General features: G+C 36.9%; 1 protein-coding gene across 1 annotated transcript; it reads left to right on the top strand.

The window, feature by feature from the left end:
- Positions 1 to 3,597: 3,597 nt before the first annotated feature.
- On the top strand, positions 3,598 to 18,423 carry LOC116274479 (hyaluronidase-4-like). The gene is given in 5 exon segments (XM_031665204.1): positions 3,598 to 3,918; positions 4,577 to 5,528; positions 10,164 to 10,253; positions 17,874 to 18,279; positions 18,282 to 18,423. Coding segments are annotated over 4 exon segments (1,458 nt in total). The 5' UTR covers positions 3,598 to 3,918; positions 4,577 to 4,607; the 3' UTR covers positions 18,323 to 18,423.
- The last annotated feature ends 312 nt before the right edge of the window (positions 18,424 to 18,735 follow it).

Here is an 18,735-nt window from a genome sequence, read left to right as displayed (position 1 = left end):
TGGTCATAGTCTGTTCAGGCTGCTATAACAAAAATATCTTAAACTGGGTGGCTTAAACAACAGAAATGTATTTCTCACAGTTCTGGAGACTAGGAAGTCCACAGTCAAGGTCCCAATAGGTTTGGTGTCTGGTGAGGGCCTGCTCCTTGGTTCATAGATGGCACCTTTTCACTGTCTCCTTACATGGTGGAAGGGGTAAGGCCATTCTCTGGGGCCTTTGTAATAAGGGAACTAATCCTATTCATGAGGGCAGAGCCTTCCAAATCATCTCCCAAAGGCCCACTTTTTAATATAATCACATTGGAGATTAGGTTTCAACATATGATTCTGAGGGTACACCAACATTAAGATCACAGCACCACTGACAAGAAGGAGGATATAATCGAAACCGATTATTCATCTTCCTTGAGGAATCCATCAGAACTCATTCCATCATGCCTTTTACACAAGAAGCCCAAATTCCCAGGTTATTATTCGTCTTTTGTGTGCTCTTCTTTACACCCTCTAATGGAGCCAAGATCATGCCACCCTGAAAACCTGTTCATTATATTCTTTGTAACTTAAAATCTCCAGTCAAGAGAATCCCCTAGATCAAATACATCTTCTCTGAGTGTTCTCTGTATTTTCTTGCTATAATAGAAAACTGGTTGTCCTCCAAGTGCACTGCTTCCCTTGCAGCATTCTTTCTTTCTTTCTTTCTTTCTTTCTTTCTTTCTTTTTTTTTTTTTTTGAGACAGGGTCTCACTCCATTGTCCAGGCTGTAGTACTGTGGCATGATCTTGGCTCACTGCAACCTCCACTTCCTGGGCTCAAGTGATCTTCCTACCTCAGCCTCCCGAGTAGCTGGGACTACGGGCATGCACCATCATGCCTGGCTAATTTTTGTATTTTTTTTTTGTAGAGACAAGGTTTCACCTTGTTGCCCAGGTTGGTTTAGAATTCCTGGCCTCCAGCAATCTGCCCCCTTCGGTCTCCTAAAGTGCTAGTATTACATGTGTAAGCCACTGCGCCCAGCATTTGCAACATTCTTTCTTGCATTAAGTACATTCATATCATTGCAGCCATCACCACCATCCATCTCTAGGACCTTTTCTTCTGCATCTCTCTTATCTGCTAGTTGTGTTCTCTCTCACCTGTCACATCCTATTGTACAGGAAAGGAGCAAGTGTCCCTCCCGTTAACTATTTATTGAACAACCCTAGATTATTGAAGCATATGCCATCAGATCAAACTGAACAGCAGACCAAACCCCTCAAAGTTATGTCACCTACAGATCCTTAGTCTCATCATCCAGATTTTATCACTTTGGTCACTAATTAAGTTTATAAAGTTAAATTCAAAGTTTAGTAAAAGTTAACTCTTTTTTCATTCTTCTGGATTAAATCTGATGGAAGAAAATATGCCGAGAAAAAAGACAAGGTGTGTTTCACTTCTCTATCCCTTGCCAAGTACTTTTTCCGAAATACTAGGTTGCTTCTGGTTCCTGCATGGTTGAAGGGTGGGTATCAGTGGCAGAGAAGCAGAAAATGTTTACTTGACAGGTGTCAATCTGAAATTGGCTCTTTAAAGCTGACTTTCTTCTTGTGAGGGGTTTCATGGCAAAATGAATGAAAAAGTTGAAAGACAACAAGAAACTGGAAAAAAAAAAACCACGTTACTTCATATTATAGTATTTGGTGGAATTACCATAATATAGTTCACAGTATATTTAAGAAACTTCTTGTTGATCACATATTGTTTTTAGGATTTTCTATTACAAACATAGTAGCAGTGAATGCAATTGTATCTATAACGTTTTTCATTCAAATAGACTTTACTTTTTAGAGCACTTTTAGGTTCCTAGCAGAACTGTGCAGAAAGCAGAGACACTTGTCACATACGCCCTTCTCCCTGACATCACAACCTTCCCTGCTATTGACATCCCCACCAGAGTGGTACATTTGTTATAGCTGATGACATGGACATTTGTTATAACTGATACACGGACATGTTCTTATTATCCAATGTCTATAGTTTACATTAGGGTTCACTGTCCGTGTTGTGCATTCTATGGCTTTTGACAAATGTATAATAGCATGTATCGACCTTTAAAGTATTACATAAAATAGTTTCACTGCTCTCCAAATCCACCATGTTCCACCTATCCATCTGTCCTTCTCCCCAACCCTTGGCAACCACTAATTTTTTTTATTATCTCCATATGTTTTCTTTTCCAGAATGTCATATATAGTTGGAGACAAAGAGTCTCACTCTGTCACCCAGGCTGGAGTGCAGCGGCACAATCTCAGCTCACTGCAACCTCTGCCTGCCAGGTTCAAGCGATTCTCTTGCCTCAGCCTCCTGAGTAGCTGTGATTACAGGTGCACACCACCACACGTGGCTAATTTTTGTATTTTTAGAAGAGACGGGGTTTCACCATGTTGGCCAGGCTGGTCTCAAACTCCTGACCTCATGATCTGCCTGCTTCAGCCTCCCTAAGTGCTGAGAATACAGGCATAAGGCACTGTGTCTGGCTGGTATCTATACCTTTTTACAATGTGTAAAATTATGTTGCTTTCTCCACTGGTTCGCTAGACCTGGCTACTTGCCTGAAACATATCAGATTTGTTGAATAAACATTCAAGTGTATGTATGTATGTATATATGTATATGTATGTATTAGTATATATATTTTATAAGTGGAAAAATGTAGATCTAGTTTTATACCTTGAATAATAGAAATGGCTAGAAAAACATAAAATCTCAGTAAGTAGCATGTAGAAAGAATTCATTATATTTAAAAATACATACAATTATAATGCATATTTTTGTTACTGTAGTAGAAGTTTGTTATACAATGTAGACTAGGGACCAAAATAATGCCAAAATAATTTTTCCATAGGCTAGCTACAAAAATAGATGATTGTGTATCATTTATATACACGGAAAACATAATGAAAACCTCCTAGAAGAGGAAATTTGTAACTGTATTTTACTAAAGCATGATATTTTGTATTTTTAGGCCCTTTGACTCTAAAAAATTTATTGTGATATGACATTTTAAAAAGGTGTTTTTTTTCCCAAGGGTGTCAGTTTATTAGGCATATGTACCCAATGTGCAGTCATGACCAGAGGGAGGTAAAGAATAATATTTATGGAGAGTAGATATTCTTACATTTTACCTGAACAACAAATAAAGAATGAAGAAGATTTGCTTATATATTTTTGTGGGTGAATGGGAGTCAAATTAAGATCTCATGATTGGAGAAGAGTGATGGGAGAGAAACCATCTCTGATAGCTTAGAGATTCATCTGGTGCTACAATACACACGCCACATGAAGGCAATCGTCTCAGTAATATCCAGTTTATTTAAAAGAGTAAATTATCATTCACATTTGTCAACTTAAAAATTCAGTGTACAGAGAGCCTACGACTTACTCAAGTTTCTTTACAAACTTTGGGTGCTATGTTGTGAGAGTTAGCGTACAATTTTGGTTGGTGTCTTTCCTGAATTTAGTACATTAAATGAAGACACCAAGAACTACATGAGAAACAATGTATGACTCTTAAAAAGAAACTGAGTTTAATTATATCAGAGAAAAATCTGTTTAAAATAAATTCCTTTATTTAAAAACATCCATACGATAAGATAATTTTGATAACTGCAACCATATTGCTTTCAGGATGAGATCTTGTTGGCTGGAATGCATCAACTATTAGATAGTCCTTATATTCTGGGAAGATTCTTTGGCAGTTTTTGTCCCAACGGACTAGTTAGAGGGGCCTAAAGAGACAAGGTTTATTTAGGGTTTAACTGCTGAATATACAATCCAGTTTCTTTATAGGAAAACCACTGGAGTTAAAGAACTAATAGGATTTTAGGCTTGTTTATATATCTAAGAGAAGATGATAGCACCAAAATCCATAATCAACAAAGGGTAATTAAATTTCTACTTGTTTTTTTTTTTATTTCAGCCTATGCTGGTTCCAAAGGTAACTGCTCTCTGTTTTAAAAACAAACATCTGAGACCAGTGCATTTTAAATTGCATGTAAAGTATTACTGTTAGTACAGTTAGTTATTTCTTTTTGTTCTATTTAATATTAGTTAAAATTCCAATATTTGTTAATTTTCAAGTGGGCATGTTCTTGGAGTCACTTTGCGAGTAATCAATAAGGAGATATGACAATCCATTCAGCCTTTCTTTTCTAGTTCCTCTTACAGCCAGCAAAGGCTTGTCAGTACAAGAAGGTTTGGGTTAGCGTATTCAGAATCGTAGGAAATTAAAACCAGAATGGCTAGCAGCTAGACTTTGCGTAGCTGATGAATGTGTGAAACTTTTTATAGTTTTTATTGACTAGATTTTTTTTCACATTTCAAGTGAAAAAAAAAAAAAAAAAGCCCCACTCATCCTCCCTTGTTGCGATGAAACTACATTGGCCTATAATATCCATATATAGACTATAATATCTATATTGGCCTAGATGTTAATAAACCTGAAAGATATTTTAAAATATTTGGTCTATTCACTGTATACCACAAAACTTAAGGGACATTTGACTCCATTATGTATGATATTTTGCTTATTATTTTTAAGGAGACTGCTGTAATGCTGAAAACCTCAAGCCATGTGTAACCCATGGGTGGCATGGTTAGGAGTGCTGCCACTCTTCATCCTGTTAACTCAGGCAGCCCTCAAACCAGCAATGCCTCTGGTGATCGACAGCCAGCCTTTCAGCATTTTCTGGGCAGCCCCAACAATGTACTGTATGCCTTTCTTCAACGTGAATATGAATCTTCAAGTATTTAACATTATATCAAATCCTTTAGAGACTCAGAGTGGGTCAAAAATTGCCATAATTTATCCAAACGAATTAGGGTATTACCCTTACTTCTCTCAAGATGGAAAATCCTTTAATGGAGGAATACCGCAGAACGTGAGCCTTTCTGAACATCTTAGGAAAGCTGCTGATGACATCGGAGAAGCTGTCCCTTGGTGGAGATCAGAAGGACTTGTTGTTATTGACTGGGAAAGTTGGAAACCCCAATGGGATAGAAATCGGGGCAGCCGAATAATATACAACAACCACTCTTTAGCCTTCACTAGAAACCATCATCCTTATTGGTCAGAAATGAAAGTGGAAACAGTTGCCCGAGAGGAATTTGAAAATGCTGGAAAAAATTTCATGAACGTTACTCTCACATTGGCTTTAGAAATGAGACCAAAATGTTTATGGGGCTTTTATCTCTACCCAGACTGCTACAATTATGATTACAGAATAAATCCAGAGACGTACACAGGTAATTGTCCGAATGATGAAATTCTCCGCAATGACCAACTCCTGTGGCTGTGGGAGAAAAGCGCAGCGCTTTATCCTTCAATATATTTGGATAAAATACTGAAGTCAAGCTTAAATGCTTTGAAATTTGTTCACTATCGGGTGAGAGAAGCCATGAGGATTGCTGAAATGGCTAGACATGACTATGTTTTGCCGGTTTTTATTTTTTCCAGACCATTTTATTTGCATAGTACTGAAGCTCTCTCACAGGTAAGGAAAAGCAGTCACTCACATTTTTTTTTAAAAAATGGAAATTTTGTAGAATAACTATATAAAGCCTCCACATAAATGTTTTAGGATATTTATTTTCCCTTAGCAACACAATCTTATTCTCTTTTAAGCATGTATATTTCTTCAAATGTCAACTCAGTGCTGAAAAATGTCACTGACAATTAGATGTGCACTTAACACTTTTGGATAATGATTCTTACCAGCTTAGCACTCACAGGAGTTTCTTACAGAACAGATGTTAAACTTGATTTAAATAATGTAACAGATAGAGTAATTTTAACCAGAGAGAAATTTTAGAACTAACTTATTTTTTATTTTGTTTTCGAGAAGGAGTCTCGCTCTGTCGCCCAGGCTGGAGTGCAGTGGCACGATCTCGGCTCACTGCAAGCTCCTCCTCCCGGGTTCACGCCATTCTCCTGCCTCAGCCTCCCAAGTAGCTGGGACTTCAGGCGCCCGCCACCACGCCCAGCTAATTTTTTTTTTTTTTTTTGTATTTTTAGTAGAGACGGGGTTTCACCGTGTTAGCCAGGATGGTCTCGATCTCCTGATCCCGTGATCTGCCCGCCTCAGCCTCCCAAAGTGCTGGGATTACAGGGGTGAGCCACCACGGCCAGCCTAGAATGAACTTCTTAATATGAAAAGGCAATTTTCCAAATCAAAAACGTACAACATAGAGCTTGGGGTAAATTATTAATCAGCTACATTTCTCATTATATTGCATTTGTATGTTTTAATTAGCTAGGCTAACTGAAAAAATTACATAGATTCTCTTGATTTTGTCTTTAAGAGTCTACAGTACAATCTAGTGGTTATTGTCAAGGCATTAAAACTGGTTTATATAAGGAGACAGATACTGTCTTTAGACTGAACACAAAGCTGGAAGCCTACAGATGTGGGGATGAGCTTGTTTAGAAGATAATAAGTTTGAAGACATGGCAAGTGTTCAAACTTTAACTAGATTTTCACATAGGACATCATCGTAAGGATTCAATCTTTGGATGGGTGGCTAGATAAGAAAATCCTCAAATCTCCATCCATACCTGACAGCCAACAATTCTTTAGGGCAGTACCCAACACAGAAGCAAAGCTGTTGTATAGACAATACACAGCTTACGTAGACCACTTAGGTTTGAGATAAGGCCATTTAAAACCATTGAAAAGCAGTAGCAATTCTTCCTAAATATTTCAGAATAAAATCCAAATATTATTAATTAGACTTCACACTGCAGGATTACTCAGTATCATTCAATAAGTTTAGAAGGAAAAGAATCATAGCATTATGACAAAAATTTGGAAGAATCTCATGGGCACTTAACCCATCTCCTACCTAAATAAAAACCCTTTCTCATCCTGCCTCTACTTTAACACTTTTTGATGGGGCCGCTTCTTACATTAGAAGGAAAACTGCCGTCTGGGGGAAATATTAATTCCTAGAAAGTTTTTGAGTATCTACTTTAGATTTTTTTTTTAAATCTACTTTGCCTCCAATAACTTCATACCACTAGTTCTAATTCTACCTTCTGGTGCAGCATAGAATACATCAAATCCTTCTTTCAAAAGCCAGTTGTCCAGGTATTCTAGGATATCAGTCATGCCTACCAAAGTCTTCTTGCTAAGATATTCCTCAAGTGATGCCAGCTTTCTCAAATCATTTTACGTTCTTAAATCCTTTTCAGAAAAAAACCTGAGTTATATTTATTCATTCAGAAATTCTTGAGTGCCTACATTGTGTCAGGAATTACATGTTATTAGTAATAACAGTAGAAAATAATAATAATTCATGCAGTCAAAGAGTTCACCTTGAGAGAAAACGGGAGAATGAGATGAGCCACATTTTCATAAAAGCTTTTCATTGCTTTCCTATTTTTCGTGCTATTAGGCTTTTTAATCTTTTTTATTTTTAATTTTTGTGCGTACATTAGACTTTTAAAGTAAATTATAGGTTAAGTATCACCTCTGAGCTCTACTTTAGAAATCAATAGACTGCATTCTTCACTCACCAAAATATATAGAATCACCTGAGCATTATATTGAATTGTCTTAATGCTTTCCTATTGCCTTCCATGTATCACTTATCAAAAAACAGTATGGGTTTTTCTCACCTTTTGTCTAAGTAACATAACTTTCCAATGCATGTTTTAAAAACCAGTTCTGGTTGGTATTTGCCTTCAGCAGTGTCTTAATTAAAATAAGTGACTACATTTAGGTTTAAGGAATGTGATACTAGTCAGTATAACGGAAGAATGATTTCATTTCTTGTTGTATTACTTAGACAAATTGCAGAACATAAATACCAGTATTGCTGAAACCTTCCTACCACGCAGGAAAGCTTACAGTGGTGTGACAATTGACTCATTGCAGTCTGTGAGCACTCCACCTTTGCACTGGATCTCTGACTCTCCATACCTTGTAGGGGAGAAAAGAATGCAGATTGCTCCATCTGTGTCATCCCCTTTATCTCCCATCTCTCCCTATTTCCTACTTCTTTGCTCTTGGCCTATATTCATTAGCATAACATCCTCAGTTTCTTATCTTGGTGAACTGTAATCTACATAGTCACCCAATTTGAAAGTCACTTGGCTGCCTCCCTTCTCCTCTTTCCATTATCCAATAGGTAACTAAAACTTACCCATCTTTATTTCCAAATAACTCTTCAATCTGTTCCCTCTGCTTTACAAGGACTGACACTACCTTTGTTGAGGCATCATCATTTCTCACCGAACAATTTCTATCACCTCCTAATTGGTGTTCCTGCCTGTACTATCTTGACCTTCCCCTCCAGTGCATTCCTTTCTCTTTTTTGAGATGGAGCCTCGCTCTGTCGCTCAGGCTGGAGTGCAATGGTGCGATCTCGTCTCACTGCAAGCTCCGCCTCCCTGGTTCAAGTGATTCTCCTGCCTCAGCCTCCCAAGTAGCTGGGATTACAGGCGTGTGCCACCACGCTGGCTAATTTTTGTATTTTTAGTAGAGATGGGGTTTCACGATGTTGATCAGGCTGGTCTCGAACTCCTGACCTCAGGTGATCCACCCACCTCAGCCTCCCAAAGTGTTGGGATTACCCACCATGCCGGGCCTCCAATGCATTCTTTATATGCAAAAAGAAAAAAGAATCAAAGTTGCAAGTTTGTGTCTTTCCAGCACTAAATTTTTGCATTTATTTAGTTATTTGAGATGGAGTCTCACTCTGTCACCCAGGCCGGAGTTCAGTGGCAGGATCTTGGCTCACTGCAGCCTCCGCCTCCTGAATTCAAGAGACTCTCCTGCCTCAGCCTTCCGAGTAGCTGGGATTACAGGCAAGCACCACCATGACAGGCTATTTTTGTATTTTTAGTAAAGGTAGGGTTTCACCGTGTTGCCCAGCCTGGTCTCGAACTACTCACCTCAAGTGATCTGTCTGCCTTGGGCTTCCAAAGTGCTGAAATTACAGGTGTGAGCCACTGCGCCTGGCCAGTTGTCTTAACACTTTAAAACAGCATTTTTATGTTTGTATTTGGATTCTGTTTATACATAGAAATTCATACGTTCTTTCTTACCAAATTCTGTACGCTTTACCACAAGGAAGTGCTGGGAGTTCTCCGGATGGACTGTGATTTTGCCCGGATCTGAGTCTCTGCTCTTATTCTCCCTTGTGGATATAAAACTCTGCTCTCTCTAGACTGTCTTGTGAATTCATACTCATTCTCAAGAGTCTACTGATTCTCATTCCCAAGAGTCATCTGAAATTTAACCTGTTCAAGGATGCCTTCCCAGACTCTTCCATGAAGTATTAAGCACTTCTAATTTATATATGCCTTGTGAGTACTACTAATATAAAAATTATCTTATTATATTATAGTCACTTGTTTATATGTCTGTCTCAACCATTAGACTAAAAACCATTCCTTCAAGAACAGGAAATGAAATCTATTTCACTTTTATATTCTCAGTGTTTAGAATATTGCCTGGAACATTGCAAATATTTCTCAAGTAAATGTAAGAATCCAAGGCAGTATCACCTTTTCCAATTCTGCTATAGTCTTTTGTTTTATTTTTTTGTATGATAGCTTTATTTAAAAGAAATGCTTTTTTTCTGTGTATTAAAATTTATATTTTAATCAACATATACAATTGTAGTATGTATTTATCATATACAACATAATGTTTTGAGGTACATAGACATTGTAGAATGGTTAAATCTAGCTAATTAACAAATTCATGACCTCACAGTTATTTTTAAGAACACTTAATATCCACTCTCTTAGCATTTTTCAAGACTACAATATATTGTCATTACCTATAGACACCATGCTATACAATAGATCTCTTGAACTTATTCCTCCTATCTAATTGTAATTATATGTTATTTAACCAACATCTCCTCAATCCTCTCTCCCTCCTAACCACCTCAGCCTCGGATAATCACCATTCTACTCTCTACTTCCATGAGATCAACTTTTTCAGATTCTATCTGAGATCATGCAGTATTTACCCTGTGGTATAGTCCTTTGTTTTAGAAACAAAGATACCGTTATTAATGTGTTCCTTACCACAGTTGAGGGGTTGAGTCTTATTATTGCATTATCAGTGACAAAATTTGACTTGGTGGAAACTACTCCTGATACCTCTCTTTTCTAGGAGGACTTAGTGCATACAATTGGCGAAAGTGCTGCATTGGGGGCAGCGGGAGTAATATTGTGGGGAGGATATGAATATTCTGCTTCAAAGGTAAGCAATGATTTCTCTGTCAGCAACTTGAACACACTTTTGAGATTGGTTTAAAATTTTTTTTTTTTTTCTCGCATCAGGGTCAAATGGTTGCTGATTATCTGCTTACTTGACCTTAGTGAAATTCAAAAAGTACAGGGTCTAACATTGAGCATCTACTCCATACCAGCCATTGTGGTTAGTAGAAGGGTAGAAAGAGCGCAATCATTCTAATCAGGCAGCTAAGTGAGAAACTGATGTTTATGTCCTAGGGGTGTAATTTTGAGCATGTTAATTAACATTTCTGAGTCTCAGCTTCTCCAACTAAAAAACTGGACTAAAATAAAACCTCCTCCGCAGGATTTTGGTAGATTACATGGCATAATATATATGTGACAAACAAAAAATAATAAATTTTAAAAATGAAAAATTATTTCATTTGCGCTAAGGAGGGCAGATGCTCCAAAAATGATAAATAATTTTTTCTTTTTTTTTTTTTTTTTTTTTTTTTTTTGGTGAGATAGTCTCACTCTGTCACCCAGACTGGAGTGCAGTCGCGCAATTTCGGCTCACTGCAACCCCTGCCTCCCAGGTACAAGGGACTCTCGTGACTCAGCCTCTTGACTAGCTGGGACTACAGGCATGTGCCACCATGCCTGGCTTATTTTTTGTATTTTTAGTAGAGTCATGGTTTTGTTATGTTGGCCAGGCTGGTCTCAAACTCCTGGCCTCAAGCTATCAGCCCACCTCGGCCTCCTAAAGTCTTGGGATTACAGGCGTGAGCCACCGTACCCGGCCCCAAAATGATTATTTACTTTGCTGATTACCTGTTATAGAAATGCATGTGGGAGAATAATCTATTTGTATATAAAGATTTATTAACAATCTACTCTGTTCTGGCTGGGCGCGTTGGCTCACGCCTGTAATCCCAGCACTTTGGGAGGCCCAGGCGGGTGGATCACCTGAGTTCGGGAGTTTGCGACTAGCCTGACCAACATGGACAAACTCCGTCTCTACTAAATATACAAAATTAGCTGGGTATAGTGGCGCATGCCTGTAATCCCAGCTACTCAAGAGGCTGAGGCAGGAGAATCACTTGAACCCGGGAGGCAGAGGTTGCCCTGAGCCGAGATCACGCCATTGCACTCTTGTTTGGGCAACAAGAGTGAAACTCCATCTCAAAAAAAAAAAAAAAAAAAAAAAAAAAAAAAAAAAATTAACAATCTATTCTGTTCTTTTGTTATAAGAATACTTAATATGAAATCTACCCTCTTAAATTTTGGATTGCTTAATACATTATTAACTATAGACACTATGTTGTACAGGAGATCTCTCGAACTTATTTATCTAGGGGAACTGAACTAGCATATCTCTAACTTATTTATCTAGCATAACTGAAAAGTTGCAACCTTTAAATAACAACTTCCCATTTCTCCCACCCTCAGCCCCTTACAACTATTACTGTATTCTCTGCTTCTACGAGTTTACTATTTTAGATACCTCCTAAGTACAATCATGTAGCATTTGTCCTTCTGTGACTGCCTTAGTTCACATAGAGTAATGCCCCCCCAGGTTCATCTGGTTGTTATAAAGGACATTATTTCCTTCTTTTTAAAAGGCTGACTACTATTTCATTGTATGTATATAGTGAATTATCTTTATTCATTTATCTGTCAACAGACACTTGGATTGTTTCCATTTCTTGGCTATTGTGAATAGTGCTGCAATATACATGGGAATGCAGACATCTCTTTGAGATTGCAATTTCACTTCTTTTATATATCCAGAAGTGTATATGCGTATATACTGAATCACATAGTAGTTATAGTTAGAATTTTTTGAGGAATTTCCATACTGTTTTCCATAGCTGTTGTACCATTTAACATTCCCATCAACAGGATTTGGGGGTTCCCACTTCTCTACAACTTCAACACTTGTTATCTTTTATTTTTTAAATTATACCCATCCTAACAGGTGTGAGGTGATAGCTCATTGTTTTGATTTATATTTCCCCGATAAGTAATGATTTTGAGCATCTTTTCATATACCTATTAGCTCTTTGTATGTCTTCTTTGGAGAAATGTTTGTTCAAGTCCTTTGCTTAATTTTTGATTGGGTTATTTGGATTTTTTGCTGAGTCATAGAAGTTCCTTATATATTTTGGATATTGACCTCTATCGGATATATGGTTTGGAAATATTTCTACTATTCTATAGGTTATCTCTTCACACTGCTGTTTCTTTTGCTGTGCAAAAGCTTTTCAGTTTGATGCATCCCATTTGTCCACGTTTGTTTTTGTTTCCTGTCCTTCTGGTGTCATGTCTAAGAAATAATTGCCAAGACCAGTGTCAGGAAGCGTTCCCCGTGTGTTTTCTTTTAGGCATTTTAGAGTATTCGGTCTAATGTTAAGTAAGTCTTTAGTCCAGTTTGAATTGACTTTTGTGTGTGGTGTAAGATAGGGATCCAATTTCGTTTCTGGGCATACGGATATCTAGTTTTCCCAGCTCCATCTGTTGAAGAGACTATCTTTTCTCTGTTGTGTTCTTGGCACTCTTGTCAAACATCAGTTGATCATATATGTGTGGGTTTACTTCTGGCCTCTCTATTCTGTGCCTGTGACTTGTATATCTTCCTTTATACCAGTAACATAGTGTTTTATTTATTGTAGAATTGTAATGTATTTTTAAATGAGGAAATGTGAAGCCTCCAGTTTTGTTCTTTCTGAAGGTTATTTTGGCTCTTCTGGGCCTTTTGTGGTTCCATATAAAGTTTAGTTTTTTGTTTTCTATTTCTGTAAAAATTGCCATTGGGATTTTGATGGGGATAGCATCGAACTTGCAGATCACTTTGGGCAGTGTGGACATTTTAACAATATTAAGTTTTTCTGTCCATAAACATAAGTTATCTTTTATTTATGTCTCCTTTAACGCCTTTTATCAATATTATGTAGTTTTCGATGTACAAGTCTTTCACTTTTTTGGTTAAGTTTATTCCTAAGGATTTTATTATTTTTAATGGTATTGTAAATGGAATTGTTTTCTTAGTTTCCTTTTCAGATGGCTCACTATTAATGAATAGAAATTCAATTAATTTGTATATGTTGATTTTGTATACTGCAACCTTACTGAATTTCTTTATTACTTATGACATTTTTTTGTAGTTTTTAGGGTTTTCTATATATAGAATTATATCATCTGCAACAAGGATAGTTTTAAATTCAGATTCATTTTTATTTCTTGCTTAATTGCTCTAGCTGGGACTTCTAGTAGTATGTTGAATAGAAGTGGTCAGAGTTGGCTGGATGAGATGGCTCATGCCTATAATCCCAGTACTTTGGGAAGCTGAGGCAGGAAGGTTGCTTGAGGCCATGAGTTCAAACCCAGCCTGGGCAACATAATGAGACACCATCTCTACAAATAGTAAAAAAGAAAAAAATAGCCAGGTGTGTTGGTGTGTGCTTGTAGTCCTAGCTTCTCAGGAGGCTACAGCAGGAGAATGACTTGAACCTAGGATTTCAAAGCTGTAATGGACTATGATTGTGCTACTGCACTTCAGCCTGGGTGACAGACTCCATCTCTTAACGGAAAATAATTAAACTAAAATGAATAAAAGAGAAATGATTAGAGTGAGTATCCTTGTGTTATTTCTGATCTTAGAGAAAAAGCTTCAACTTTTCATCATTGACTATGATGTTAGCTATGGGCTGGTCATATATGGCCTTTATATGTTGTGATACATTCTTTCTATACCTATTGTTGTAAGAGTTTTTACTGTGAAGGGGTGTTAAATTTTTAAAAAATGCTTTTTCTGCATCTAGTAAGATGGTCATATGATTTTTATTTTTCTTACTGTTTATGTAGTATATCACATTTTTATAAGTTATATGTAAAGTTCCTGTCTTTTTTTAACCACATTACATATAAATGGTTTAACAGGTTTCTCCTAATTGAAGCATGTATTTGGGATGGTCTGATTAAATCCAAGCTGTCACATAGACAAAATTCTCTTTTAGATTCCTGATGTGAATCTTTAAATACAGATCATCTTTCCTTAGAGCAGCTGAAATAGTCATGGAATCACAGCCAAAAGGCTGCCAAATCCAACTCTAGAAGCAATAATTAAGGTTGATATAATCAAAACTTTTATAGTAAAATAGAAGAGGAGGTAGTGAGATGGAGAGACAATGGGTTATAAAGAATCTGGCTTTTCCCAAAGAGAGATCTGGCCTTTGTCCTTGGTTTCTGGGTGGTAATCTGGGAGTATCTTTGTTTAGGGTGGATATAATCACACCTAATAGTTTTATGATGAGGGCTGACCATGCCTCAAGAACACAAAGGGTGAAACAATGGGTAGATGCTTCAAGCTATGCATTATCAATGAATTGGAGACTGAGTTCAACCACTTAATCAATCAATCAATCATGACTCTTCTTTTTTTGATTAGTTAGGCTTGTCAGATATAAGTGTTTGATGGTTTTCTTTTTTTGAAGACCCACTCTTTATCAATTCAATTTTCTAATTCAAAAATTTATACTTTTAACTTTATTATTTCTTTTCATGAGATTGCTTTCTAAAAAATTATTTTTCTAAGTTCTTGAATTGAATGCTTGTTTAATTTATTATTTTATTCCTCTATGTTAAATAATCAAAGCTGTTGCAATAAAAAGTATTACTTTTGCATCTAGTATTAGCATGCTTTAAAATGTTAGGACATTTCTTTCAGATCCAAAGACAGAGTAGAGGATAAACTTCCACAAAAAGGTGCACATTTCTTTGGATAAAGATTTAAAATTAGAAGCTAATTTTAGAAATTTAGTGAACGCTCCAGATACACCGAAAATCAAGAAAGTTTGCCATAATAGGTAGAATATCACTTGCTGGGTTCTAGGAAATTGGTGACCAGCTTCTGATAATAGACAGAGATAGGAAATGCACTGATTCAATGAAGCAGGTAGCCACTAAGGTGGAGCTTCTAAAAGTGGAAAAGTGACTGAGAAGATGCAGAAAGTTGAGGGAATAGGAAGCATAGAAAAAAGCTTAAGTGGAAAGCGTGCCACTCAGCACCCCATCAGCTACTAGTGCACACTGCTGTATAGCTGAATGGGAGTCCAGGTGAAAGCCAATGCCAAAATGCCTTGTTTCTGGTTTGATAATTGAATCACCCAGTAAACAAAAGCACTTACGACTAGGCATTGACATTGAAAATTACTTTGGATGTATTAACACATTTTAACATGCAGTATTCCAGTTGTTTTTATTTTTCTAATTAATTTGAAATTGTGATTTAAAAAATTTCCTTTTGGACCAAATTGCTACTTGGGAGGGTATTTTTAATCTGTAAAAAACTAGGATTTTTGTGTCTACTTCTTTTATTGTTGATTCCTATTTTATTAATTATAGAGAGAAACATATGTATGCTTACTGTATTTAGAACAGATTGTGTGAGACTAGTTGGGAGGCAATCATCCAGGCGAGAGCTATTAGTGACCTGAAACAGAATGGTAGCAAGGGTTGAATTCGGGATATATTTTGAAGGTAGACTGAAAAGGACTTGCTGATGGCTTAACTGTAAGCGGGAAAAGGAGTGATGAATAACTCCAAGGTTTTGCTCCTGAGGCACTGGAAAGAGGAAGTTGGCTTATGCTGAGATGGGGAACTCTGGGAAGAGGGTCAGTAGATTATGTTGGAGTATGTTAAGTTTGAAATGCTTGTAAGACATCCAGGCAGAGATGTCAAGTAAGTAGGTGGGTACACAATCAATTCAGGGATAAGGTCTGGGTGATACACATTTGGGGATTGTATTTAAAGTAATGAGATGGGATGAGTTTATTCAGTGAAATAGTACAGCTATAGAAGAGAAGAGGTCTAAGATTTAAGCCAGGGGCACTCCAGTGTTAAATGTAGGAAAGATGAACAGGAGCCAGTAAAGAAGACTGAGAAGGAACATCTAGTGAGGTTGGGGACAAAACAGGGATGTGATCTTCTGGAAGCTAAATGAAGAAGGTATTGCAAGGAGGACGGCTGTGACAGAACAGGGAATGCCCAAGTTGAAGTTGATTATATTTGCCAGTGTTCTATGTTGTCTTCGTTTGACTCCTCCTGACCTCTGTCTTTCTTGGTTGCTTTTTCGTCCTTCCTCTTTTTTCCTTCCCAGCCGCCCTTTTCTTTTCTTTCCTTTGCTTCAATTGTTTGCCTGTTTTATTTTACTGTGTCTTTCTTAGAAACCTCCTCAGATGCCTCAGACAAGGAGTCTTGTCCTGACTAAAAACAGCGTGTGTTTCTAAATATAGAATGAGACTGCCGCAGATTGAATGTGTCTGTAACAAATAATATTGCTTACATGATCTTCAGAATTTACTATTGCCAAAGTGCTGGCCTTGTTCAACTACCTGTCAATGAAGAACTTTATTCTGCCTTATGACTTTCAATTTGAATCTCCCAAATCTTTACCAGATGGAGTCACAGTTCTGGGGCCTCCTCTCACTGAGAAAATATCCCACTGTTCTAAGCTTAATTGGTTTTAAATTATGCATGAGTTTAAATATAGATAAAATAAATAATTAAATGCTAATAGAAAACTCAATTTATATTACTAATTAATTTACTAGAATTTTTCCATGATCCTACCTGTGTGGATCAAGGCAGACATTTATCAAGATTCCAGCCAGGCTCTTCTGGGTTAGCTGATAATATCATTTCAATTAGGTTTGCCCATCCTAACTGCACAATATGATCATTAATGTACAGAAATGTGTCCTAAAGTTAAAGCCCAGTGCTATGGACACATCAATGAAATACCCAATGGTAGACTTGTGGGAAGACATTCTTACCTGCTATCATTGGACCGTATATGCAATGTACAAGTAACACTAGCATTTCATGTAAATAATGATCTTTTATATTCTACCTCCTAAAAACTGACTGATGGACAAGTAAAGTATGTTATATTTATATTATGAAATATTGAACAGCAATTAAAATGAAAAAATGCTACATGTATCAACATAAAAAATGGAAAATATTAAGTTCAAAAAGCGAGTTGCAAAAATATCCTACATGATATATGTATGTAAATGATTAAAAAGCACAAAATAATACCCCCTCTTGTTCATAATTACACACACACACACACACACGCACACACACACCCCTAGTAAAGTTATAAAAATGTGGATGAGAACTCATCAACTTTAGGAGAATTGTTATCTCATCAGAGGTAGAGAGAAGAATAGGATGACTTGGTAGTTTTTGAAAAATCTGACCTAATGTTAAAATATATTGAGTATCAGCATTGAAAATGTTTCACAAGTAAAGTTAAATTTTAACAAACCATCCCCATATTAATGATATCTTTTAAAAGTATTACTACAAATATATCTTTACATTAAGGACCAGTCTCTACTGGGACACTGTGAGATCATCTTCACCAATGAATTTGGTTGGTTCATAGTCTTCCCAATTAAAGGCATGGCTCATACTCACATGACCCTATAAAGGTTTAGTCCCTCCTTTAAATAGCTAATCCACAGAAATGCTCTTCCTCCTCAGCCTTACCAAATGCAAAACTTCAGGCATTAATACTGCCTGGATAATGGAAGCACACTTTGAGAGTGCTTTAAGTAGATTTCTGTTTTTCCTACAGGAGAACTGCTTATCTATGCAACAATCTATCCGAGGGCCTTTGGGCCGTTATGCTGTGAATGTGACATCGGCAGCCAAGCTCTGCAGTCAGAGTCTATGTAACAATCACGGAAGATGTATTCGAAAAACACCTGAGTCCTCCTTCTATCTGCATATGCCTGAAAGCAGTGGTAAGAAATATGTTCTAAACAAGAGTTTCAGATTCATCATTTCTGAACACAATAAACAGAAGACAATAACAGCTATGAAGAATGGATTTGTGTGTCACTGCTATTACGGCTGGCATGGACCATCTTGTCAGGATCACTCTTCAGATCTCCTAAGAGAGATGAATAAGGCTCCTACTGTTAACTTCAATTTATTAGTTTTTCTCAGTATGGCTTTTCCTGTGATCCTGCTAAAAATTTTTTTAGCCCTTACTACAACGCCAATTTTTCCTTGAAATACTAAACAGTAGCAAGTGTTGATTTTTTTCAACCTCAAACCTCTCCCAAAATATGTATTGACTTTAAAGTAAAAAATAAAAATAAAAAAGGTAGTCATTGATGCCATTCATTGAAATAGCAATTATTTACTGGGTGTTTACCTCATGCAAGGCAATAAGGAAAAGAAATTGAATATACCTGCTCTCAGGGAGCTTAAATACTTGTGGGAAAATGAACAATGATAAATAAGAAATAACCAAGTCTGGACAACATAGCAATATCCCATCTCTACAAAAAATGTAAAAAATAGCTGAGTGTGGTGGTGTAGACTATAGTTCCAGCTACTTTGCAGGCTGAGGTGGGAGGATCATTGAGCCCAGGAGTTCAAAGCTGTGGGGAACTACGATTGTGTGACTGCACTCTAGTCTGAGTGACAAA

The sequence above is a fragment of the Papio anubis genome, chromosome 4, assembly GCF_008728515.1.
Source record: "Papio anubis isolate 15944 chromosome 4, Panubis1.0, whole genome shotgun sequence".
NCBI lineage: Eukaryota > Metazoa > Chordata > Mammalia > Primates > Cercopithecidae > Papio > Papio anubis.
The sequence above is the reverse complement of the archived record's forward strand: the minus strand, read 5'-3'. Positions and strand labels throughout refer to the sequence as shown.